The sequence below is a fragment of the Mesoplodon bidens genome, assembly GCF_964165515.1.
Source record: "Mesoplodon bidens genome assembly, chromosome: 2".
NCBI classification, from domain to species: domain Eukaryota; kingdom Metazoa; phylum Chordata; class Mammalia; order Artiodactyla; family Ziphiidae; genus Mesoplodon; species Mesoplodon bidens.
Genome location: NC_138177.1, coordinates 27,603,712 through 27,629,047, shown reverse-complemented (window position 1 = coordinate 27,629,047; position 25,336 = coordinate 27,603,712). Strand labels below are relative to the sequence as shown.

General features: G+C 43.4%; 1 protein-coding gene across 1 annotated transcript; it reads right to left on the bottom strand.

The window, feature by feature from the left end:
• Nucleotides 1-23,849: 23,849 nt before the first annotated feature.
• LOC308629472 (upstream-binding factor 1-like protein 1) lies at nt 23,850-25,077 on the bottom strand (the record flags this gene model as incomplete). Its single annotated transcript, XM_081257380.1, is given in 2 exon segments — nt 23,850-24,488; nt 24,490-25,077. Coding segments are annotated over 2 exon segments (1,227 nt in total).
• Nucleotides 25,078-25,336: the final 259 nt, after the last annotated feature.

Genomic DNA, 25,336 nt, shown 5'->3' with positions numbered 1-25,336 from the left:
TGCTATTAGGTGTGTAGATGGTGGAGGTGATCATAGTAGAGAGAAGAGGACACAGAGAACATGATTTTTTGGTTTTTGCTCTGGCAGGACCACAGAGGTTCATGGTCTCTGCAAATATTCCTGATGTGGTGGGCAGTAGGGAATGAAGGTCTGGGAGGTGTACTGCTAAACTATTCTTAGAGCTTTCAGAGTTTACTTGTTCCTTTGTACTTCCCCAGTGCGGGGCAAGAGGTTGAATTTTCTTTTACCTTGGAAAAATGTCTGGTGCCAGCCAGTGCATCCCAGGCTTTAGAAAATAAAATTCCTTTCCTGTATTTTCCATCTACTTAAAAGGTGACAAGTGGACACCCCTCTGAGAGCCTAAGCTCAGTGAGGGGAGGTCCCATTGCAGCATTTTACTGTCAGAGAGGCATGGTCTAATTGGCCTTGGGGACAGGTATAGATGGGATGAGAATCTGGGGCATGTTATGATCCTTTTTTTTCACTGGACCACTTACTTGAAGTCTTCCAGGGATGAGAGGGAATGTCTATTTTATGGTCTGCTTAATTTTCAACTTCTTTCTGCTCCTTAATTGCAGACCTCGCAGGCAGGTCCTCAATTGGGGAGGCATCACGGATGAATTCACTGTGCATAGTGCTTCTGAAAATAATGTCCGAAGTCCTTGAGTCCAGAATCCCTTCTCCTGGAGATAAGGTCAACAAGCCTCTAGTTCAACAGCTCCAGGGGCCGCGTCCTCCCTCCCCTGCAGTGGAACGGTCCACTGCTGGGAAACTCGGAACTAAAACCTAGCTCCTTGTAACTCCTGCCCAATCCTGGTTCTCTCCTTCAAGGGACAGGATGCAAGTCGGGTGCATCTTCAATGTGTCAGCTCTACGTATACTGATACCTTTCACAGTAAAAAGTCCCCAGTTTCTTCAGTTCATGTAGGAGCTGGTTTCTGATCTCCTCATCATACTAACTCCTTTCCCCTGCACAATTTCCCATTTGTTGGCGTCCTTTTTTAAAGCAAGTACCCTGGTTCCAAGGAGCGCAGAGTCCAGTGGAGATCATTTTGGATTGTGATCAGGACACTATCATTTTTTTAATCAATTACTATCCTCCCGACACTATGCCTTCATGGTTTTACTGAGCTAGGTTTTTTTTTTTTTTTTTTTGGGGTACGCGCGCCTCTCACTGTTGTGGCCTCTCCCATTGCAAAGCACAGGCTCCGGACGCACAGGCTCAGCGGCCATGGCTCACGGGCCCAGCCACTCCGCGGCATGTGGGATCCTCCCGGACCGGGGCACGAACCCGTGTCCCCTGCGTCGGCAGGCGGACTCTCAACCACTGCACCACCAGGGAAGCCCCTATGAGCTAGGCCTTTTTAACACTGAAGTCAGATAAACGTTTTAGAAAAAGCTCTTGCAAAAAAAACAGAGACACCCCCTCCCCTTGAAGTCTAGCTCAAGGAAAATGGCTACACATGGAGCAGTCAGGGCAGGGGGACACCCGACCCTGGGCTCCAGGGCAAAATGCTGCAAAGGCTGACCTTGAAGGGACTGTTCTGGGCAGGTGCTGGGCCGGAGTCTGGAGGTCTTTATTCTAGCGTCCCCATCGAAGTGACTCAGCAGCATTCTGTAGGCTTTCTCACCACCACCTGACTTCCTCAGCGGCCCCCAGTGCCCAGTTTTGGCCCACAGGCAGGTCAGCTGGCTAAGGCTTTTATGGTCCTACGTTTCTCATGCTCCTGAAGCTGCAGTTCCCACTGCTAACTGGCAACGGCTTACTTTGCTCTCAGTCTTAATCCAGGTGGGGGAGTCAGGTTGGCACAGATCCCGTTTTCACAGGTCAGAGGTTGCTGGGAAACCTCAGCATTGACCGTCTTGGCCTCGGTTCCTCCCCGCTCCCCGCCCCCCATGTGGCACCTGCTGGTTGAAGGGGCTGCATAGCTGTTGGCTGGCATGAGACAGACGCACATGCCCAGATAGGCAGGCAGACAGGTAGGCAAACAAACGCATAGAAGAACCTTAATACACCCTATAAAATTTGCCAGATTTTTTTTTCTTTTAGAGGTACTGTAACTTTCCACACCATTCTAGAAAGACTGCATTTTAATGTGGCTATTTTGTAGGAATCAAACCAAAGGGGAGAAATGAAAAAAGACTGTTTTGCATTTATTTTACTTCGAGAAGGAGCTGGGAGGCAGAAAAAATGCAAAAAAAATGTATAAACTGGATTACAATTTCATTTATTTCATTTATACTCATTTCTACACCGAGTAATAAGGAGCAGATCCTTTAGGCAAATGGGCTGTTTGCAGCATCTGTATCATAGCTAGCTAAGAGCTTGTTTTTTGCATTAATGAGTGATAACATTCAGTCTATCATACCTACCATCTACATGGCCTTGCACCCACCGATCATGGAGGGTAGGCCCCCTTTGCTGGAGTTTTAGAAATGCATCCTGAGTACCAGATGGCCTTCTGTCCAGTCACATGACATGACACTACCTGCCAAGGTGCTTGACTTCCTGGTTCCAAAAGTTATTGCCGTGTCTTTCCTCACAGTAACACATAAATGAGTGGAATGATGACCAGGGTCACTGAGCCCTGGCTTTCCCAAGAGCTCTTGTTCCCTTTAAAGCTTCTGGCATCATATTAGAAGCTACACTGGCTAATAATAACTCTGTTTATCAAACATGATGTCAGCCACTATGCCAAGTATTCAATATGGATTACCTTTTCTACTCTGTATTACCTGTTTAAGAACTTCATGAGGTAAGTCCTATGATGGTTAATTTTACATGTCAACTGGACTGGACTAAAGGATGCCCAGATGGCTGGTAAAATATTATTCTGGATGTGTCTGTGAGGGTATCTCTGGAAGAGATTAGCATTTGAATCAGTAGACTATGTAAAGAGGATCACCCACACCAAAGCAGGTGGGCATTGTCCAGCACGTTGAAGGCCTGAGTAGAAGAAAAAAGCAGAGGAAGGGCAAACTCCTTCTCTTTGCTTGACTGGGACATTTATCTTTTCCGGCCCTCAGGCACTGGTGCTCCAGGTTCTAGGGTTTTTCAGACTCAGACTGGGACTTAAACCTTTGAGTTCAGACTGACTTACCGCTGGCTTTCCTGGTTCTCCGCTTGCAGATGGCAAATCATGGGACTTTTCAGCCTCCCAAAACAGAGTGAGACACTTCCTATAATAAACCTCCTCTTATAGATATATCTATATATATCCTATTGGTTCTGCTTCTCTGAAGAGCCCGGACTAATACACTCCTATTATTGTTATCTTCATTTTACAAACAAAGCAACTAAGTCTCTCATATAGATTAGATCCCTAAGGCTAGCAAGAAGGAAGCCCACATTCAGACCCAGGCAGCCTGGCTCCAGAGCCTGTGCTCTGAACCACTAGGCCTAACTGCCTCTTCAGAAGGAAGATGTGTACATATAGAAAGTACAAGCGTACCTCATGGCACCAAATGGGTGGAATCATGTAAAGCTTCTTCTTTTTTTTTTGTACATGTCAAAAGCTCTCCGAGATAATGTAAGTCTCATTGGGTCACAATGTAAAGAAGCCTGTCTTGGATTCATGTACTTATTCATCAATCATTCATCGATTGCCTACTGTGTATATAGCATAGCCTTAGACACCGAGGGAGTCACAAAAGACAGAGAGGATGTCTGGACCTTTTAGCAGCAGACCATCGAGTCAGTGAGGCCAGATACACAGGAATGAGCAGATAACAATGCAGGGTAGTAAATGATCATGTTCCACAATGGATACCACAAACAAGAGGGACGATAGAAATTCAGAGATGAGAGATACCCCTTTTGGAAGAGGTGGGCCCTGAATAGGATCCCAACAACACTGTGAGAAGAAGCAGAAAAGAAGGAACACTCCTTCACTCATTCACTGAATATCGGTAACCTTACCGTGTGCTGGGTCACTTTGCTGGTCACCAGAGGGTCGAGATGGTTAAGCAGCTTATTCTCTCATGTGGGGACAGCCTGATATTTGCCAAGGGCGCTAGGAGAGAACACAAGAGAGGGACCTCCTGAGAGCTGGGAAGGCTTCCTGCAGATGGTGGCATCTGTACCAGGAAGAGTTAGCCTGTGAGGGGAAGTGAGGGGAAGGCCATGGCAGGCGGAGGGGAAGCCTGTGCAAAGGCATGGAAATGTGGGCTATGTTTAGGAAGGGTACATGGAGGGAATGCCTGGGACAAAGATTTTTTTTAATAGAGAAAAGATGCGACTTAGAGGTTTAGGGTCTGGACTGCCCTTTCTACAGGAAGAAAAAGAGCGGAGCAGATCAGAGTCCATCGGAGAATTGTGACTTCATTCCCAACACTCTGACATTCATCAGGGTAGGAAGGAAAAGCTACTCCTTCCGTCCCTCCAGCATCTGAAATCAGGTCTGTCCCTCACTGCGTCTTCATTGCTGAACTCCCTTGGTTGAACTGGGTGACGCCCAGGCTCTGTGCCACTGCATCCAACAGGAAAAGTCAGACTAAATTTACCATAAGGCATCATTTCCTTAAAAGAGAGCACCCTTCCTCCCTTTACCTCTCCCAGGGCCTCTGCATAATATCTACTTAAGGGAATCTGGACATTCCCAGAAAATGGCCTTTCTTTTCTCTGCAGGACAAACTTTTCAAATGAAATCAGAATTAGACTGAAGAAAACCAGGCAGCAGTCTCAGAGGTGTCATATTTGACACCTACTGAGACTCCCATTTTCTTTTTTTAAAATTTATTTGTTATTTTTATTTTTTTATCATGTAAATTTTATCTATTTTTTTATACAGCAGGTTCTTATTAGTCATCCATTTTACACACATCAGTGTATACATGTCAATCCCAATCGCCCAATTCAGCCCACCACCACCACCGCCCCCGCCACTTTCCCCCCTTGGTGTCCTTACGTTTGTTGAGACTCGCATTTTCTTATTTCAGAGGAAGCGGGATGTGAAAGGGAAGCGCTGTTACTCTGAGGTGATTATTCTCCCCAGCGAACACGGGGCTGAGGGAGGGGGTGTGTCCTCCTCTCTGCCAAGGGTGAAGCAAAAGACATTTCTGTCCCTCCTCAATTAGAAATTGAGCACTTCCCCCCCACACACACACCAATCTTTTACATATTGTTTTGGTTCTCTGACTCTCCCCACACTACGGCTGAACGGAAAGTTGTTTAAATATCTTTCTGGAGTTTGCTCGAGACCCTAAACTTCATGTACATTATAGACCTGTGGAAAATTGTGTTGCAAGTTCCAAACAAGTAATAAATAGACTTTAAAAACACAACCTGTTGTTGGTTAGATGAAAACTCTCCATCCTAATAACAATTTCCCTTGACAGGCAGAGTGGGCACAAGGCTTGGGGGAGGCCTAGCATGTCTGGTCTTAGAAACTCTACGATTTGTGAGGGAACTTAGAGGTTATTTTTCAGGTGAGGAAGCAGAAGCCCAGTGACAGAAAATAGCAGGAGAGCCTGTGGCTGGACGGGCTTCAGGCCAAGGCCTCGTGCCCCTAGTCCATGTCCATTTTCCATCTTATAATTCAGCTTGGGTTGGCCTGAAGAAGCAGCCACACATGAAGATGGAGAATATTGTTGCCTACATTTGAGGGACCCCAAGAAGCAACTTCACTGTGATCCTCCATTAAAAAAGAAAAGAAAGAAAAATCTTCCATGATGGTTTTATCAGTTAGAGTTAGGTTTGGCTGTGAGTAACGGAAGCCCAAAATAACCATGGCCTCAACAACGTAGGATTTGTTTCCCTCTCACTTACAAGTCCGGAGGAAAGCAGTCCAGGAATGGGGACATGGCTGTATTCTATTACATCCTTAGGGATTTGGGCCTCTTCCAGCTTACCTTTTTACTATCCCTCCTATGTGGCCCTCGCTCTCACAGGCCAAAGTGGTGCCTAGGACGGCAGTCTTCCCAGCCAGGCTAGAAGAGAGGACAAAGAAGAAAAGGCAAGATGTAAGTGCCAACTTCCCTTTATGGAAACATCCATCCAGCAACTGTAACATGACATGCCTGCTCCCATCTCACTGGTCAGAATTTGGCCTCAGGGCAATACTTGGCTATAAGGAAAGATGAGAAATATAGTCTTTATTTTGGGCACCATGGGCCCAGCTAAAAATTATAGGGTCGATCCCTGTCTCCACCACAATGATACAGAGGAATTTGACACATATTGATTTGTTCTTTTGAGTTAGTATTTTCCAGACCTTTTTCAAAATACAAATCCTGGGATGGCTGCCATTATCTATGTTGTCCAATGAGAATATCAAATCTCTTTCTTTTGTGGTAAGAAAGGCAAGCCATTGTAAGAGCAAACCATTAGAAAAGTCCAGGTCACTGGGATCAGAGGAAGTGGCTCTGGAAGAAGCAGCAGGGGAGCACAGCTGGAAAAGATCTCAAAATGAGTGTGCAGAAAACAGATGCATATAGAGAGTGCTATGGGCATGATCTGTGACTCTGCCCTATTGGCAAAGGCTGGATCTGTTGATATTCTGCCCATCTCCTTTCTCTACTTCCTATGGCAAACAGTGGATTCAATCTCCTCCAGCCTCTTTGGGGGCTGTGGGATTTAGACAGCTGTTGCCTAATCTTAGTATGAGTTGTGGTGGCACAGGGTGTGTGATTTATCCAGACCCAGCATGCCAGCCGCCCTGCCAGTTTTAGCCTGTTAACTGACAGTGGGTCTTAGAGCAGCTCACATTTGGCTGCAAATTAAGAGCCACTTCCAGCAAATCCATAATTCTTCAGTTTTATCAGCCTTCTGAAAGGATGGCATGTTAGTTTTGAAGTCTTGATTGGGGTTGGCCAACATTGGACTACACATTATTGAGTCCCCAGGGTAACTTTTGGCAGCTCCTCAGACTTTCCAAGCTTCCTCTGGCCTCAAGGCTTTTACACACGCTAGTCCCTCTGTGTCTGGAGTGTTTATCTCTCCCCTTTTGGCTAGGTAACACCTACTGAGCTTTCAGGGGAAGACTTCCCGGATGTCTGAAACTAGGGAAAACATCTTAGCCACAGGTTTTCATGGTACTGTGTAACTCATTTTCTGTGCCGTTTGTTGCAGAGTAGTTCTACGTTCATTTGTGTGATTATTTGCTTACTTAAGTTTCATAAGAACAGCCTTGGTCCACCATGGTATCCCCTCTACCTAGCACAGATGGACACATAGTATATGCTCTAAAAATTTAGCTGATTGAGTAAAGAGGTCCCCCTGCACATTTGTCTCAAACCCTAATACGACCGCACAGATTTTCTCAATATGTTGATCATGAATCCTCTGCATCAGATTTACCTGGTTGACTCCTTTAAAGGGCACATTCCTGGGCTTATCCCTATCGTCCTCCTGAATCACTACCCTGGATAGGGCCCAGGAATCTGCATGCGAACAAGCTTCCCCAGTAACTACTAAGCACCAAGATGATTGAGAAGCCCTACCTTTGGGTGTGTAGAAGTTTGGGAAGAGAGCACAGCTGGTTATAATTAAGACCCCCATGCTAGGCACTGGAATGTGTCCTAGGATGAGACTGTTGTATTCAGGAACTATCTTAATATGCTTAAACTTGATGAAGAAACACATAAGACAGCTTAGTTCTTTGAGATTTGAACACACACTAGAAAATTCGGAGACGGCTGCTTACTGTGCTTAGATCAAGGGTATGTGGAAATAAAACAATGTGTGCCCATTGTAGCACCTTTGCACAGAGGGATTTTTAAGGAGTAAAAACAAAGATCCGATTGTTACCAGTAACTTGCTGTCTTCTCCCCCCACACCCCCAAGCCCCCATCCCCAGATGAAGTGGTGACACAGAGCTCTAGCTGGGCCTTTTGAATGAAGAACTGAGTCCTCTGTGGAACCCTCGGTCTGATTTCAAGCCTCTGAACTTAAGAAGACATACACTGTATTCACCTATTAAAGACATCCAAACCTGTGAGCTGACAAACTTTAATCCTTGTTTTCTTTGAAAAAACTGAGGTATACTATACCCTGAAGTTGACAGTGCACATGGGCAGCCATACTCAATGAAGTCCAAGTATGCAATTCAACAAAGGGTGGGAAAACCCTTTAAAGGAAGAGTTCTACTGAGTGTTCTTGTCTTTCTTTTGCCCACCTAGTTGCACTTTTTACTCCACTACAAAGATTTCTTTTTCCTCTTTTAAGACTCTCTTCTCCTCTCTCTCTACTTGAGGGTAAGTTCCTATCTTTTTCTAAGGATCATAGATTCTTTAACTTCCAAGAATTTTTCTTTTCTCCCATCACTTCAGGACCCACGTCCTCTTTTTAATATTTCCCCAAGATCTTGGATAATCACTGTCATTTCTCTTTAAAAAAAATAATTCACTATATTGTCTCACCAAATACCCAACTCCTCTATATAAATAGCTCCACTAAAACAAATAAACAAAACCAAACAGCACAAACTGATGTATGAATTGGGATTATGAATAAAGATAAAATGTTCAAAGTATAAAACAGAAGACAAAAATTACTGTCCCAAAGAGAACCCCAAATGCAGTAGCTGGAGGAGGGCCAGGAAGAAGCCACTACACAGTAGGTCCCCTACATACGAACCTTCAGGTTGCAAACTTTCCCATCACGTAAGTTAGTTCACGTGTCTGACGTACATTGTCACGTGCAGCTTGCCCTCCATGTCCTGTTGCTGACGATCCTTCAGCTCTACCATCTCCCACCTCCTCTCCCTCCTCCAGTCAGTAACTCTTCTTGCCTGTTCACTCGATGCCAGCCCCTGTATCCCAGCTGTTGTACTGTACTAGTGTACTTTTCAAGGTATTGTACTGTAAGATTAAAAATGTTTTATTTTTTTGTGTGTTTGTTTGTTTTTGATGTATTATTTGTATGAAAAGCGTTATAAACCTATTACAGTACAGTACTATATAGCCAACTGTACTTAGGCTAACTTTGTTGGACTTATGAACCTGCTCTCAGAACGGAACTTGTTCGTATGTAGGGGACTTACTATACTTACATTGTAACCTGCTTGAGAACAGAAACAAAGTCGTACCTCGAATTCTCCACACTTCCTAGCACAGTGCCTGACACACAGAAGTTTCAAGAAACATTTACTGAATAAATGACTGAAGGAAGAAAAGATCTCCAGTTTTAACTAGGGACCTGCTAGTTTTAATGTACAGTTGCTGTTCAAAGTAAACTTCTGAACCCACAAAAACTTTACTGTGGCCCTGCCGTTAACTTACCTGGCCGGATGATCCAGTGTGTTATAGTCAAGGGTTAGGAAAACTATCCCTTCCTTGCAGTCTATAATATTCCCATCCAGCCCTTGTGATCCTACACTTGAAGGTCCCCAATCCTTCAGAGATCTTTCCAGGCCATAGTAGTGAAAAAGAAATCCTTTGCTGGCAAATATAGGGTATTTCAACTAAAAATCCCTGTGTAGGAGTGTTAGCCAACTATATTTCATTGCGGTGTCATGGAAAGTACATGGGTTTTGGAGACAGAGACATTTGATTCTGTGAGTTACTTAACGATAATGAGGGTCAACGTTCTCATCTTGAAAATGGAAATAAAGACACCTATATTTTATTGTCTTTGTGGGAATTAGAGATAATTAATGAAAAGGGCTTAGGACATAACAGAAACGCAACAAATGACAGCTCTTCCTGTTCAAATTTAAGCTCTATAGGGACTGGCATTTTTGTCTGCTTTGTCACTGCTAGCTCCTAGTGCCTGGTCGACAATAAAATCACTTGTTAATATTTGTTAAACAAATGATGTATTTGTTTACTTACCAAGTCACAGAACAGAAATGCATCCTTGCATTTTGAATAAGCTAAAATACCATGGTGTTTAGTGTTTCTATTAGCATCTGGCTTTAAGACTCTGTGTAGTATGCCAGCAATAGCTGTGTGGTTTTTTTTAAATTTTTTAAAATTTTGTTCTTGTTTTTGCTTTTTTTATGTGTTTTTTCTATACAACATGTAGGACAGTGGTGGATGATGTGTATCAGTGGATCTCAAAGTGTGATGTCCAGCCCAGCAGCATCAGCATCACCTGGGAACTTGCTAGAAATGTAAATTCTCAGGCCCCACTCCAGACCTAGTGTATCAGTAGGGGGCCAGTAAATCTGTTTGAACAAGTCCTCAGTTGATTGTGATGCATGCTAAAGTTTGAGAACCAGAACCACCGGCGTGTGTAAAATTCTCCTGTGCTGTGATTAGAAATGATATGAGCATAGATGACTTGTACCTAGAAAATATAATCCATTGGAGATTTTAGAATATGGTGCTTACAGAATTAATATCTTCCAGGTATTGAACTTTCAGGAACCTCAACTGAGTGACAGATCATGAGTTCAAATGCTTATTCAGCTGACTCTCCTCACTACATGATCTGTGGACGTGTGCTGTAAGGGCTTCTGAAACTGCTGTTTTTACTGTGGTGCCTATTATAAACTGAATGTTTAGGTCTCCCTCCAAAATCCTATGTTGGACCCCTAACCCCAATATGATGGTATTAGGAGATGGATCCTTTGGGAGGTACTTAGGTTTAGATGAGGTCATGAGAGTGGAGCTCCAAGATGGAATTAGAGCCCTTATTAGAAGGAGACACCAGAACTCTCTCTCAGCCAAGCAAAGATACAATAGGATGGTTTGCCAGCCAGGAAGAGGGCCCTCACCAATTACCCAACCATGCTGGCACCCTGATCTTAGACCTCCAGCTTCTAGCATTGTGAGAAAATAAATATCTGTTCTTTAAGCCACCCAGTCTACGGTATTTTGTTACAGCAGCCTGAGCTGATTAAGACAGTGCCCCTTCCATCCAATTATGGCAGAGTAAACCAGGGTGGCTGTGACTCAAAGGAAGCTCCATCTATGGGCTAGCTCTCAATTCTTGTATTAGTTAAGATGTGAGCCAAGCCACTGTAACAGAGACCCAAAAAGAGAGTGGCTCAAAGAAAAGAACAGTTGGGCTTCCCTGGTTGCACAGTGGTTGGGAGTCCGCCTGCCGATGCAGGGGACACGGGTTCGTGCCCCGGTCCAGGAAGATCCCACATGCCGCGGAGCGGCTGGGCCTGTGAGCCATGGCCGCTGAGCCTGCACGCGTCTGGAACCTGTGCTCCGCAACGGGAGAGGCCACAACAGCGAGAGGCCTGCGTACTGCAAAAAAAAAAAAAAAAAAAAAATCGAAGAGAACAGTTATTTCTTTCTTCCCTAACAGCCTGGAGGTGAATGGTCCAGGCTAGCAAGGTGGTTCTGTTACATGAAGTTATCGAGGGACCCTTGTTTTTCCATCTTGTTACTCTGGCGTCCTCAGCGGTATTGTCCTTCTTTGCATGACTAAGGCTGAGTCAATACCAAATCTGCATTCCATCTTACTGCAAGGAGCAAATCTTAGACAATGTCTTTGGCTTTAAGAAGACGATGCCAAATTTATACATCTCACTTCCATTTATACCCCCTTACTTACAATACTGCACCCAGCTGCAAGGCAGGCTGGGAACTGTAGTGCCAGACTGGCAGCCATGCACCCACATAAAGCACAGAGGGTTCTGTATTAAGAAGAAGAAGAGGGAAGTGAACCCTGGGAGATGGTTACCAACCTCTGCCAGAGCTCTGAACAGCTTCTCAAGTTTCTCTTCTCATGGGGCCCAGCTGTTTCGTGCAGACTCTCCTTGGATTCCTATGAGATTTCTGTATCTTTTGATGAACGCTCCCCTTTTCTTGAGTTAGTTTGAGATTATTCTTTGTTACCAAGTGCTCCAGATTAGAACAGTGTACCTTAAACCCCTCAGATCTTAGTGAAGGTTAAACTAAACATAATGTGACAACAAGTGATGGGCTCAGAGCAAGCACAAGCACCAAGTGAAAGGGTTGGACAGCTCTGGCTACCAGGAGGGCCGTAAGGTGAGATGGGATGAGAACATCCCCCATGCCACAGCTGTGAGCTGTCCTGAGCACTCTCTCCGTTGAGGACTCTGAGCCCAGGCAAAACCTTATTGTCTTTGGCAGCTCTCATTCTCTTTCTGCATTTTTTGCCAGTGGGATCTCTGCCATCGGAACTCCCACATCCCGTGTCTATTCCCTTAAATTTCTGTGTTCTTCTGTGTGCATAGGCACTAGGGACTCCTTGGGGCTCAGAGTCTTATTATTAAATGTGACCCTCTAGTAGTGGGGGCATTTCAGGCCCACTGGGGGTATTAGTTTTGGTATATTAGGGGTTCTTGTTACCCCGTGAATAACACGCAAGCCCCATCCTTCTGGCATGTTGTGGCAACATCTCCCTGGCCTCACTTCAGGATAATAGTCTGGTGAGAGAAATAGCATCTTTTTTCTTGCTTTAGTTTTAATTTATTATATAAACATCTAATGAGTCCACTGACTAACAGCTCAGCAACACTTGAATCCATTCAGGCCTTCCATTTCCTGGAAGAAATAGGTAGAATTCTTGGGGCTCTTCTCTCACAACCTTGTTTCGTTTTCCTCCTTTTAAAGTTGACTGTTTGGGGCTTTCCTGGTGGCGCAGTGGTTGAGAGTCCGCCTGCCGATGCAGGAGACACGGGTTCGTGCCCCGGTCCAGGAAGATCCCACATGCCGTGGAGCGGCTGGGCCCGTGAGCCATGGCCGCTGAGCCTGCGCGTCTGGAGCCTGTGCTCCGCAACGGGAGAGGCCACAACAGTGAGAGGCCCACGTACTGCCAAAAAAAAGTTCACTGTTGGACTCTGATGTGCAAATGCCTGGACCAAATAAAGTTCCAGGATTTCACAGTTGTGTGTCTAGTGAGGGGTTATAGTAAACTGAGGAAAAGGACAAGAAACATTCAATGGGATTTTGCACATTCAAGGCTGAAAATGAAGTCAATGTTTAGACTTAATCAACTCAATACCCGTCTTTGGCCTCATCTATCCTGGGCTACTTGGCTTCTTCTCTGAGTAGTTTGTTCTTCCGTGGGCCATGTGTCTCAGTGAAATAATGGGACAGTTACAGTCCCATGACATTCTGTTCATGGAGGTCTTTACAGGAGGAATGGAAGAGGGAGGGGTAGGGAATGGGCTCAACATGGGATGAACAGCCATTATGTTCCAGGCACTGATGGATGCTTTTAATTCTCAAATAAACTGGAGAGGAATTAATATTTCAACTTATGAGGAAATGGAGGCTTGAAAAGTTTAAGTAATTCGCCCAGGTCCCTAATAACTGATAAGTGGTGAAACCAGAATCTGAACAAGGTTTGTCTGGTTTTTAAAGCCTGCACTCAAAATTGCCTTCAACAGCTTTACGCAGTCTTTCATGAATAGTTATACCTTGGCAGCAAGAAAAGGAAGATGGCCCACTTTAATTGCATTCTTTATTAGTGGATGGAGGGTGCAGGGGGAATGGGGACCACTGAAAATTAATTCATAATTTATCAAGGGGTTCTAGGTCCTGCCACCATCTTATTATTATTTTTTTTTTAATTTTTTTTTGTGTGTGTGGTACACAGGCCTCTCACTGTTGTGGCCTCTTCCATTGCGGAGCATAGGCTCTGGACGCGCAGGCTCAGCGGCCATGGCTCACGGGCCCAGCCGCTCTGCGGCATGTGGGATCCTCCCGGACCGGGGCACGAACCCGTGTCCCGTGCATCGGCAGACGGACTCTCAACCACTGCGCCACCAGGGAAGCCCTGCCACAATCTTATTATTTGACTCCAGGAAAATCCATTTTCTTCCCTGTGACTTAGTTTTACAATCAGATTTTTTGAAAATAAAAAAATAAAAAGATAATGCTCCCAGTGTTTGAAGGGATCAGTAAAAATTGAGGTGAAAGACCATATAAAAATCCTAGTAGGTAGGAGGTCCATATGTATGAGTATAAATGATAGCTTTTAAAAACTCCATTTAAAAGCATTCTATACAGAGCAACTTCTATTTAGTTTCCCTATTGTACCAGACTTGTTTCTTTCTTTTTTTTTTTTGTTTTGCGGTACGCGTGCCTCTCACTGTTGTGGCCTCTCCCGTTGCGGAGCACAGGCTCCGGACGCAGAGGCTCAGCAGCCATGGCTCAGGGGCCCAGCCGCTCCACGGCATGTGGGATCCTCCCAGACCAGGGCACGAACCCGTGTCTGCGCCACCAGGGAAGCCCCAGACTTGTTTCTTAAAGGTAGGCCCCATATCTTCATCAAGAAATCCTAAAATTTTAGAACTGAAAGTGACTTTGGACATCAGCAAGGCTGACATTCTCATTTTTTTTTGGCTGAAGATAATCTTTTTCTGTTTCCCTTACATGGCCTAATGCCTTGACTTGATATGGTAAGGGCTTATTAAATAGCCGTTGAATAAATAGTGAATATCTTGTATATGCTTTGTTGTTTGACCTCACTCCTGCACCTCTGTGAACAAGGATACAGGAGCAATCTGAACCTTGGAACATATTTTATACAATCATTAATCACCCCTTTAAGAGTGTAGTTGTTTTTATGAGTTTTCCCTCTGGAAATGATCTTTACTACAGCATAGGTTTAGTTTAGAATATGAATTTAGCATATTCAAGTGTTTCGCAGCAAACATTCCAGTGCCCTGATTGTATCAGACCTACAGTGATGACAAAATCAGCATTTGGGTAACACTGTGACACTGTTCCCCTACTTATTTCATCAGTATGATGATCTCTAGCAAGCCTGGGAACTGTAATGGCAAGGTCCCCTGCACCTGTGGCTCTATAGCTGGCTTTGTGGCTTTGTAACACATGCAGGTATGTGTAACCCATGCAGGTGTGTGTAACCCATGCAGGTGTGTACAACCCATGCAGTTGAACAAGGTTTAGTGTTCTGCCATCACCCTCTTGAAATTCTTAATAATTTTTAACAAGTGGCCCTGCATTTTCTAGATATTTTTTAAAATAAATTTATTTTATTTATTTATTTTTGGCTGCATTGGGTCTTTGTTGCTGTGTGTGGGCTCTACCTAGTTGTGGCGAGCAGGGGCTACTCTTCATTGTGGTGCGCGGCCTTCTCATTGCAGTGGCTTCTCTTGTTGTGGAGCACAGGCTCTAGGCACGCGGGCTTCAGTAGTTGTGGCACGTGGGCTCAGTAGTTGTGGCTCATGGGCTCTAGAGCACAGGCTCAGTAGTTGTGGCACATGGGCTTAGCTGCTCTGCAGCATGTGGGATCTTCCCAGACCAGGGCTTGAACCTGTGTCCCCTGCATTGGCAGGCAGATTCTTAACCACTGCACCACCAGGGAAGCCCCAGCCCTGCATTTTCATTTTGCACTGAACACTGCAAATTATGTAGCCAGTGCTACCTGGCTCCCTGTGCCTGCTTGAGCTGTGTGTGCTCTTCCTGTAAGTTCCCCACCCCCTTTCTCAAAGGCAGAGCTATCACTTACCCCTATCTTGCTGGGATCTGAAACATCAGCCAGACCTTTAGAATAAACTAGTAAGTACATTATTCAAAACAAACTGTGTTAGATGGCCAGGAGGCACATGAAAAGATGCTCAATATTGCTCATTATTAGAGAAATGCAAATCAAAACTACAAGGAGATATCACCTCAGAATGGCCATTAGCAAAAAGTCTACAAATAATAAATGCTGAACAGGGTGCGGAGAAAAGGGAACCCTCCTACACCGTTGGTGGGAGTGTAAATTGGTGCAGCCACTATGGAGAACAGTATGGAGGTTCCTTAAAAAACTAAAAATAGAACTACCATACGACCCAGCAATCCCACTGCTGGACATAGATCCAGAAAAGATGAAAGCTCTAATTCAAAAAGAAGCTTGCATGCCTAGAGCCTGTGCTTGGCAACAAAGAGAAACCACTGCAATGAGAAGCCATCCATGTGCTGCAAGGAAGAGTAGCCCCTGCTCGCCAGAACTGGAGAAAGCCTGTGCACAGCAACAAAGACCCAACGCAGCCATGAATAAATAAATAAATAAATAAATAAATAAATAAATAAATAAATAAATTTTAAAAAACAGATACATGTACCTCTATGTTCATTGCAGCACTATTTACAATAGCCAAGACATGGAAGCAACCTAAATGTCCACTGACAGATGAATGGATACAGATGTGGTGTATATATATATACATATATATATATATATATACATATATATATATATATACACATACACACACACACACACACAATGGAATACTACTCAGCCATGAAAAAGGATGAAATAATGCCATTTGCAGCAATATGGATGGACCTAGAGATCATCATACTAAGTGAAGTAAGTCAGAGAAAGAAAAATATCATATCACTTACGTGGAATCTAAAAAAATGTTACAAATGAACTTATTTACAAAACAAAAATAGACTCATAGACATAGAAAACAGACTTATGGTTACCAAAGGGGATACTGGGGGTGGGAGGAGAGACAAATTAGGAGTTTGGGACTAACATATACACACTACTATATATAAAATAGGCAAGCAACGACCTACTGTATAGCACAGGGAACACTACTCAATATCTTGTAATAACCTATAATGGAAAAGAATCTGAAAAAGAATATACATATGTATATATATGTATGTATATGTATAACTGAATCACTGTGCTGTACACTTGAAACGAGCACAACACTGTAAATCAACTATACTTCAATTAAAAATTAAATGACTGAAAAAAAAACCCTAATTGTGTTCTTCCTGCATTTTGGCAAATTAATGGGACGGAATGAATATGTGTTAATCATTCACTTATTTCATTTCACCGTCACCTCAAACCTGTGAGATAAGAGCTATTATTTGGGTTTTACAGATGGAAATATTGAAGCTCAGGGAAGCTGGTAAGTGGCAGGACTCACACATTGAATTCTGATTTGTCTGACTCCAAAGCCCATCCCATTTCTCTACCTTTGCTCATCTGAGGCCTGGCAAGCTTCCCCTTGAGATCACAGCACTGCCTGAAAGGACCAATGACTTTTTTCATCGTTCTTACACCCTTACATTTTGCACAAGACCTACAGTTGTTTGGCTAACAACTAGGATATGTTATTCTAGACTCGCCCATATCAGGTTTTCAGTTATACATCAACATTCCCAGGACCACCTATGGAACTAGAATTAAAGTGGCCACATTGCTCTCACTGGTGGGAGTGGGGAGCAGAGAAAGCAGACAAGCAGCTTCAAGAACGGATGTGCTCTGGGATCTTGAGTCCAAGCCAAAAGGCATATGCCTTACTCGGCAACACTTTCAGCTGTGTCATAGCAAACGGCACTTATTCATTTCTTTTTACAAACCTCTGTCCAGCATTTGCTATGCGCCAGGCACTGTACTAGGCCCTGCAGAGACTATAATGAAAAAGACACAGCCCCTGCTTTCCAGAAGGTCACAGGCTGGCAGAAAGGTGCAGACTCTTAACTCTCTTTCCTCCAACATTTTGCCAGCCATGGTTCTGAAGCTGAGGAGTCAAGAGTCAGAGAAAATTTAGGAAATGGGTGATATTATTTCTGAAGCTCACTGGAATTCTCCCTTGCCTGAGCCTTGCTGTAGATGAGGGTCTTTGATTGGGTGGCATACCTATACCTGCCATAATTTGCATCCTTCGATTAATGGCTGACTCTGGCCAATCTTGTACCTTCCTCTACTTTAGTAAACAGAAACACAAGTTCTGAAAATTGACATGAAGAAGAGTTGAATAGCAAACAAGCTCTGCCCTGGGTCCCCACCCTCTACCTTGCTGCTGTGCTTTGTGAAACCACTGATTGTTTAATAGCCTCAAGAAGCCAGCAGGGCGAGAAGGCCAGAATTATGCTCAGCAAATGCAGGAATGGAGTATGGTTCTCTGTGAATGTTTCCATGGTAACAGAGATAACAGCTTATATTTATAGACCCTCTATTTCCAAGGAGCTCAAAGCGCTTTATAGACACATCGTCTTCATCTATGGGGCCGGGGGAAGGGGAGATAGAGAGAAGGGGATGGGAAGGGAGGAGGAGGGAGATGTAAAAGGAGGAGGAGGAAGAAAGGGTGGGAGAGAGGGAGGGTGAACGTGAGCAGGAGAGGGAGGAGGAGGGACAGGACATGACGTGCTATTTATGCACATTTCACAGGTGCCACAGAGTGCGTAAGTCAGTGACCCAAGGAGGCACGTAAGTCAGTGACAGATGGCATATTGGATGGCCCTAGTGGCTCATATAACTCCTGGAACCCTTGCTGCTGGTACTGGGCAGATGTCAGGGCTGAGTTGCCATGTCCCAGTCATCCAGTTCTGCTCAGTGTCACCTGGGTGAGCAGATAACTCCAGGATGTCAAAGGCAGTTTGGTTCAACTATTGTTGACATGAAACACAGGACAATTTTTCCATGGAGAATTGGGGATAATGTCGAGTCCTTACAGCCAGAGAGCCACCAGACAATCCCAGATGGCATGCCCAGGAGTGAGAGGCTTTCACGTCCTGATAACCTCAGATGAAAAGGACTACACACACAGAGAAGGTCTGCACATGCTGATGGAAATGGTTCTTTCAATGGAGCCCGTTTCAGTGTCCCCAGGACCTTTGGAGGGAATGCTTCTCGATAATTCCCCCCGAGACACACATCCATTCCATTAGATGTGTGATGTAGCTGAGAGTTATTTGAAAGCAGTAGCCTATAAAATTGAAAAGGAATCTTGTGAATCCCAGATCTACCATTCCTTGTATAAAATACTTCGTATAAGTGAAGTCAACATCCTCTGGGGGAGGCTTAAACTCTGGGGTGGGTCGGAATGGCTCTCAAACTCCCTCATCCTGGAGTGATTTCTGTCCCCATCCTTCTTTAGTCAGAAGTTGCCAACCCTGGTCCGCATTTCTTATCCTCATAGACCTTCTGTTTCCCCACTTCTTACTGTTAGCTCATTACCTATTTGGCCTTTGGAAAATAGGATCTATTTTCTTTTTTAAAAGAGCCGTTATCTGCAGAGTATCCACTAACCCAGCCAGCAGTCCCCATGGCAACCCTGAGAGACAAGGGCCATTCTCCTCCGGGTCATCAGGGGTCTTTATGAACAAATCATGCCAGTTCCTGTAGCCCGGGACCTCAGGCTTAAGCAAAATGTGACCTTCTTACTTGCCCTCAGTCTGTTTAGGCTGCAGGGACCCTTGGATTAAGGGGTTGGTAGTTTGGAAGTTCAGCGGGTGAGCCCCAGGAAAATTTAAATGTTTGATTTACAAATAGGTTCTGACCCCCAAAGCAAAAAGAACTTAAATAAGGGACACTCTGAAGAAGAAGGAATGGTTTGCTGCGCCTTCCCGTTTATAGCACCATATTAGGTACTTGACGTGTATCCATTAGTGCCCTGAGGTTGACTGTCCAGGAGAGTGTGTGGGATCCTCTTCTACACCCCCAGGATGGGCTTCCTCACACTGAATTTCTTTATGTTCCCCCCAAGACACCGAGCTCCCTCTTTCCTCCTGGCCTTGGGCTCCATGAGGAAGGAATCCTGTTTCCTTTGCTAGTGTCTCCCCAGCCCCTAGCTTGGTGCCTGTTACAGACTCAGTATTTGTAAGTGAATACATTTCCTGGGGCTCGGCCCTCCTCGCTTCCATCCTACACTTTTTTTGGTTTACCTGTTCCTCTTATAACAGACCTCTTCCAAACTGTCAAATACGGTCCCTCTCCTTGTTCTTATAGCATATGTTATCCTTCCCCATTCACAGCACTTTTCATACACTATGACATTTGCTTATGTTCATATGAGTTTCTAGATGCCATTGAAAGGGACTTTTGAGTAGAAAACATTATTCAAAGGTTTACTTTTTGTGACAGATGAATGGATAAAGAAGATGTGGTACATATATGCAATGGAATACCACTTAGCCATAAAAAAGAACAAAATAATGCCATTTGCAGCAACATGGATGCAACTAGAGATTATCATACTAAGTGAAGTAAGTCAGAAAGAGAAAGACAAATACCATATGATTTCACTTATATGTGGAATCTAAAATATAGCACAAATGAACCTATCTATGAAATAGAAACAGACTCATGGACACAGAAAACAGAATTATGGTTGCCAAGGAGGAGAGGGGGATGGGGAGGGATGGACTGGGAGTTTGGGGTTAGTAGGCGCAAACTATACATATAGAATGGATAAACAACAAGGTCCTACTGTATAGCACAGGGAACTATATTTAATACCCTGGGATAAACCATAATGGAAAAGAATGTATATAAGTTTATAACTGAGTCAGTTTGCTGTACAGCAGAAATTAACACAACATTGTAAATCAACTATACTTCAATAAAAAAATAAATTAAAAAAAGAAACAAACCAAAACACCACAAAGGTTTACTTTTTGGATTAAATGTTAATATTCCACTTATTAAAGTTAAAATTTGAAAAACATAGCTTTTTTGGCTCAGCTTACATGTGTAATTATTTTATTTTTTGGTCTAGCTGAGTTTAGTAACCACTTCATATATAACTATATATATGTGTGTGTGTGTATATACATATATATATACACACACACATATATTCAGAGTTTGCCAACCCTGGTCCCAATTTCTTATCCTCATAGACCTTCTGAAATATATGTATATATATCTGAAATAAATAAATAAATAAATAAATAAATAAATATTATATATATGCACACACATATTTCAATTAACAAAACTTTCTGGAGTACTCCAATATAAGATGCAAGAGGGAGGAGATATGGGGATATATGTATAGCTGATTCACTTTGTTATAAAGCGGAAATCAACACACCATTGTAAAGCAATTATACTCCAATAAAGGTGTTAAAAAATAAAAAAATATTTATATACATTTAACCTCTTAAATTTATAAATATAGGGTCCTAAACTTCTCTTACATGTTTCAGTAAACTTAATAAGAATTCAACTTTCAATTTAAAACACAAAACTCCACATCAACTACTCCACATCAATTACTCATCAAGTATTTTAAATTGACATTTCAAGGCTATGCCTCTAATAGGCCCAATTCTCTTAAGAATTATCAATACACGAAGAGCAAATATACACAATTTCTTTCTTAATACAAAATTATCAATACTATGGTTTGGTTCTCTCATATCTTTCCATACTTACTCCTCAATTTTCCTGGTGTTAAGAAACACACACCCTCCCTCAAGGAACACAGTTGCCATCTCAGTTACTTAGGAGCAGGGTTTTGGCCAGGACATGGGCTTGTGCATGACCATGATGGGCTTTATTTAATGGTTATAAACTTGTAGGCTTTCACACCAGAGAGGTTGGTCATCTAGGCTCCTGGCCATTTCATCTAATTCTTTGTTTACTCAAGAAATCTGAAGCTCTCATTCTTGCTGCTCACTTGACTGGATTTTGTACTTCTTTGGTACCTTAAGATTTATAAATACATTTATAAGTATAGTAACTCTAACTTGAACTTGATGGAATTAGAAGATCTGCAACCATCATCTTCTTGCTAATAATAAATAAGTTTGGCTTTGAGGGAGTTTTCTATTCTTTCATATTCTCAGTAGCATACCACCCTTAGGGCTCTTTAATTTGATATTCTGTTGAATTTTGTTTGACTCCTAACGACTCTAGAGGTTAGAGTCTCTGCCTGCTGCGCCCTTGTCTCCTCCGTCAGATTGTGAGCTTCCTGAGGACAGGATGAGGTGCTTTGTTTGGAGCTGTAGGCCCAGAACTCAGCACACAGCTTGGCACAGAACAGACCCTATTGTCACTTCGCCTTTCAGGTGAAGACCAGCAGGACTCATCTGTGGTTGAACAAGTTGAGTTTATTGCTCCTTGCACAGATGGAGCACCTCACAATGGGCAACCAGAGGGTGTGTCAGTAAGAAGGTGTTAGAAAGGACTTAGGATGCAGCTACATGGATGGACCTAGAGATGATCATACTAAGTGATGTAAGCCAGATAGAGAAAGACAAATATCATATGATGCCATTTATATGTGGAATCTAAAAAAAATGATACAAATGAACTGATTTACAAAACAGAAACAGACTCATAGACATAGGAAAAAAACTTATGGTTACCAAAGGGGAAGGATAAATTAGGAATTTGGGATTAGCAGATACACACTACTATATATAAAATGGATAAACAACAAGGACCTACTGTATAGCACAGGGAACTATATTCGATGTCTCGTAATCACCTATGATGGAAAAGAATCTGAACATTTTTTATATATTAAAAATATATTCAGATATATATATCTGAGTCACTTTGCTGTACACCTGAAACGAACACAACATTGTAAATCAACTATACTTCAATTAGAAAAATCAAATTTCGATATAACTACCCAAAAAAAGAAAGGACCAAGGAAAGGACTTGGGCTTGCTTGTGTTAGATGATTTGGGGTAGGGGTTATAGAGGTAGGGCTTTGCTCTGAATTGAATGCTGCCAGGAAGCAGAGGTAATTCTTTGATTGAGGAGGCTGACTAGAGAAGTGTTAAAGAGGTAATCAGTAAAGAAATAGCAGTCATGCATATTAGTCGGGATAGGGGATACTGAGTCATTTTGAAAGTTCTGGCAATGTTCACATTTCCGTCTGTTCAGACATGATCACAGAGTGTTCTTATTCTGCTCTAACTGCATCATAGTCACAGAGTAGCCTCTCTGCTCATGTGTGAAATTGATTCTGTTCCACAGGAGGACACCAAGACCTGGCCATGAGCGCTGGGCCAGCTTGTAGCAAAGCCAAGGTTTAGGAGTACCAGCCTGGCTCCAGTGTGGACGTTAGGACACCTCTAGTTGATCCAGGGTCCTGCTCCCGTGACACCTCCTTCAGATTCTCTAGACCTCAGGGAGTGGCTTACACAAAGCCTTAGGACCCGATACCTCTTTCTCCCTCTCTCCCAACCACCTCTGTCTTTTTTTGTTTGTTTGTTTGTTTAGAAAAGAAAAGTTTAATGAGATGGCATGGTCTTTAAACACACTTTCAAATATATCAGTAAACCACAATAATAAAAGCAGTGTCAAACTGATACATGAATTCCCAAACACTAGTCTGTGGCCTAAAATACTTATACACACAACAGGTACAAAGTCATAACATAATACCTATAAATTAAGTGTATGGTAAAAACGTGGTTCACTTACAACCTGAGGCATTTGGAAGGAGCTGGACCAGAACCAGAATACATTTAGACATGGCCTGGAAAATTACTGCCAAGAGTCAAAGGACACTGATTTTGAGAAGAATTTCATTCAAATGGAAATGGTGTGGTTCTAAGAATTTAATTTCTAATTTTTGAAGCCAGTAAGAAAAATCTCAGTGATAGCTAAGAGATAAATATACATGTAGAAACGCTGCTGCCCACATACCCCTGCCCACTCATAAATTAAGGAAGGGCCAACTCCTCACTTCAGAGAGCAAGATGAAAGACATCAGGAGCTTGACAATTTTCTTAAAGGCAACTCTCCTAGCTCCAGTCTGTTAAATCTTCCCCTCCCCACTTCCCGTGCAAGAGTCCTGAGGGACAGGACTACAGAGAAGGGAGAAGTCACAGACTCCTCAGGGCTCCCTCACAGCTCTGGCAGCAGAAGATGAGGAGAGCAAAACTTCTTTGTTCAGGAAACTCAGTCTTGCCCAGTATGCACTGCAGCCCAAACAGCTCATTGTTTATTCCAAGAGTCTTTATTGCATGGACTTTCTCTGGGGGTGGAGTTGGGGTACAGAGAGGAAACAGAAATTTACCTACTTTATATTGAAAAGGGAAGGAAAGTAGGAAGGCAAGGCAATGAAAGGGCACAGAGTTGGGGTACAGAGAGGAAACAGAAATTTACCTACTTTATATTGAAGAGGGAAGGAAAGTAGGAAGGCAAGGCAATGAAAGGGCACAGGGAGAAGAATGCTTTAATTTGATGCAGATGACATGTCCATTTGCTAGGAAGTTCTCTATCCCATCGCTGAGATTGTGAACAAAGCTCAGTTGGAATCTGAGTCAGAGGAGTCCCCTGAGGTAGATGAGCTGGAGCCACTGTCCTCAGACTCACAATCTTCATCTTCATCCCCACGGCTGTGGTCTGAGGAGTCGCTGCCTTCCTCCTCTCCCTCATTTTCTTCTGATCTCCCTGAGGCAGGAGAATGTTCTCCAATAGTGTTTGGTGATTCTATCTCTGGAGGCTGAAACCCCTGCTCCAGTTTAGGCCCTCCTTGAAGATTCCCTGATGATGGGAACTGCAGATCCATCCTTCTAACCTTGGGGTTTGGGCCCCTTGTCACGCTCATGTTCTGATGCTTCAAATAGGTTGTCTCTCTGTAATAAGCATGTTCTTCAGGAGACAGACTCTTGAGCCAGAGATCAAGGTCAACCTTGTACTGTTTCTGCAGTTCCTCAGCCTGCTTCTTATAATGTTCCTTCTGGTTCTGTGGGACACGCTGCCAGCATCTACTAATCTCCACCATGCGCTCCCTCTGGGGCAGCACTTGAAGCTCCCTACTCGACCACAAATCCTCGTGGAACTTGTGATATCCATTCATAGGTGGCTTCTGGGGCTCTCCATGGAATTTTCTCTTCATGGATAAATTGTTTTCTGGGGAAGACTTCACTTTTTGCATACGTTCCCTGAAACTTCTTTGGTGCTTTGGTCTGGCTTCCTTTGGGGACATCAGATTTCATGGAGTTCTGGACTAGATCAGGGTGCTGTTCTCTGAATAGTGCAATTTTCTCCTCAAACTCCTGTTTCTCCTTCTGGAAATCTTGACGATATTTCAACTTCAGCTGCTCTGGAAGCTTCTTGTATTCCTCAGCCAGAACCTTGGTCAGCTCCCAGTTGCTCATCTTAGGATATTTTTGGCTGTACTGGGGTTGCATCTCTTTGAAAAAGCGCAGGTAAGCTGTCAAGGGCTTCTTGGGTAAATCAGGATGCTTCTTGTGTTTTCTGCATTTGTAAGGATTGTCAACATTTTCCTTTGCTTCCAGGACTAATTCTTTCAAAGTGCAAAATTTCCTCAAGTTATAAGAAAGCTCTAACCATTTGAGTTTGCACATTTCCCCAGAAAAATCTTTAAAAGCTACTTTTTCCCAGTCCATCTGTGACTGGGTTGTTTTGAACGTGCGCCTGTCATTGGATGGAATGTTATTCTCCATACATTCCAATAACTTCACAATGTCTTCTTTGGACCAGTCATCTTGACCTTTAGGCAACACCATTTCTAGGTCTTTGGGACACCTGTATGATCCCAGCAGTTCAGACATCTCAGCAAAATCTCCAACTCCTTCACACTCAAGATTCAGGTGAGTTATTTCTGGAATCCTGTAGTTTGTGAGATTCTATGTTCCAGAAGATGGGTCTCATCAATGCTGGTAGGAAAATCCATCCAATCAGGTCAGGGGTTCTATGTTCTCTGGGTGGGTCAGCAGCTGTAACTTTCAGAGTTTTCCACAGTCCAGCCAACTCCAAATGACTTTA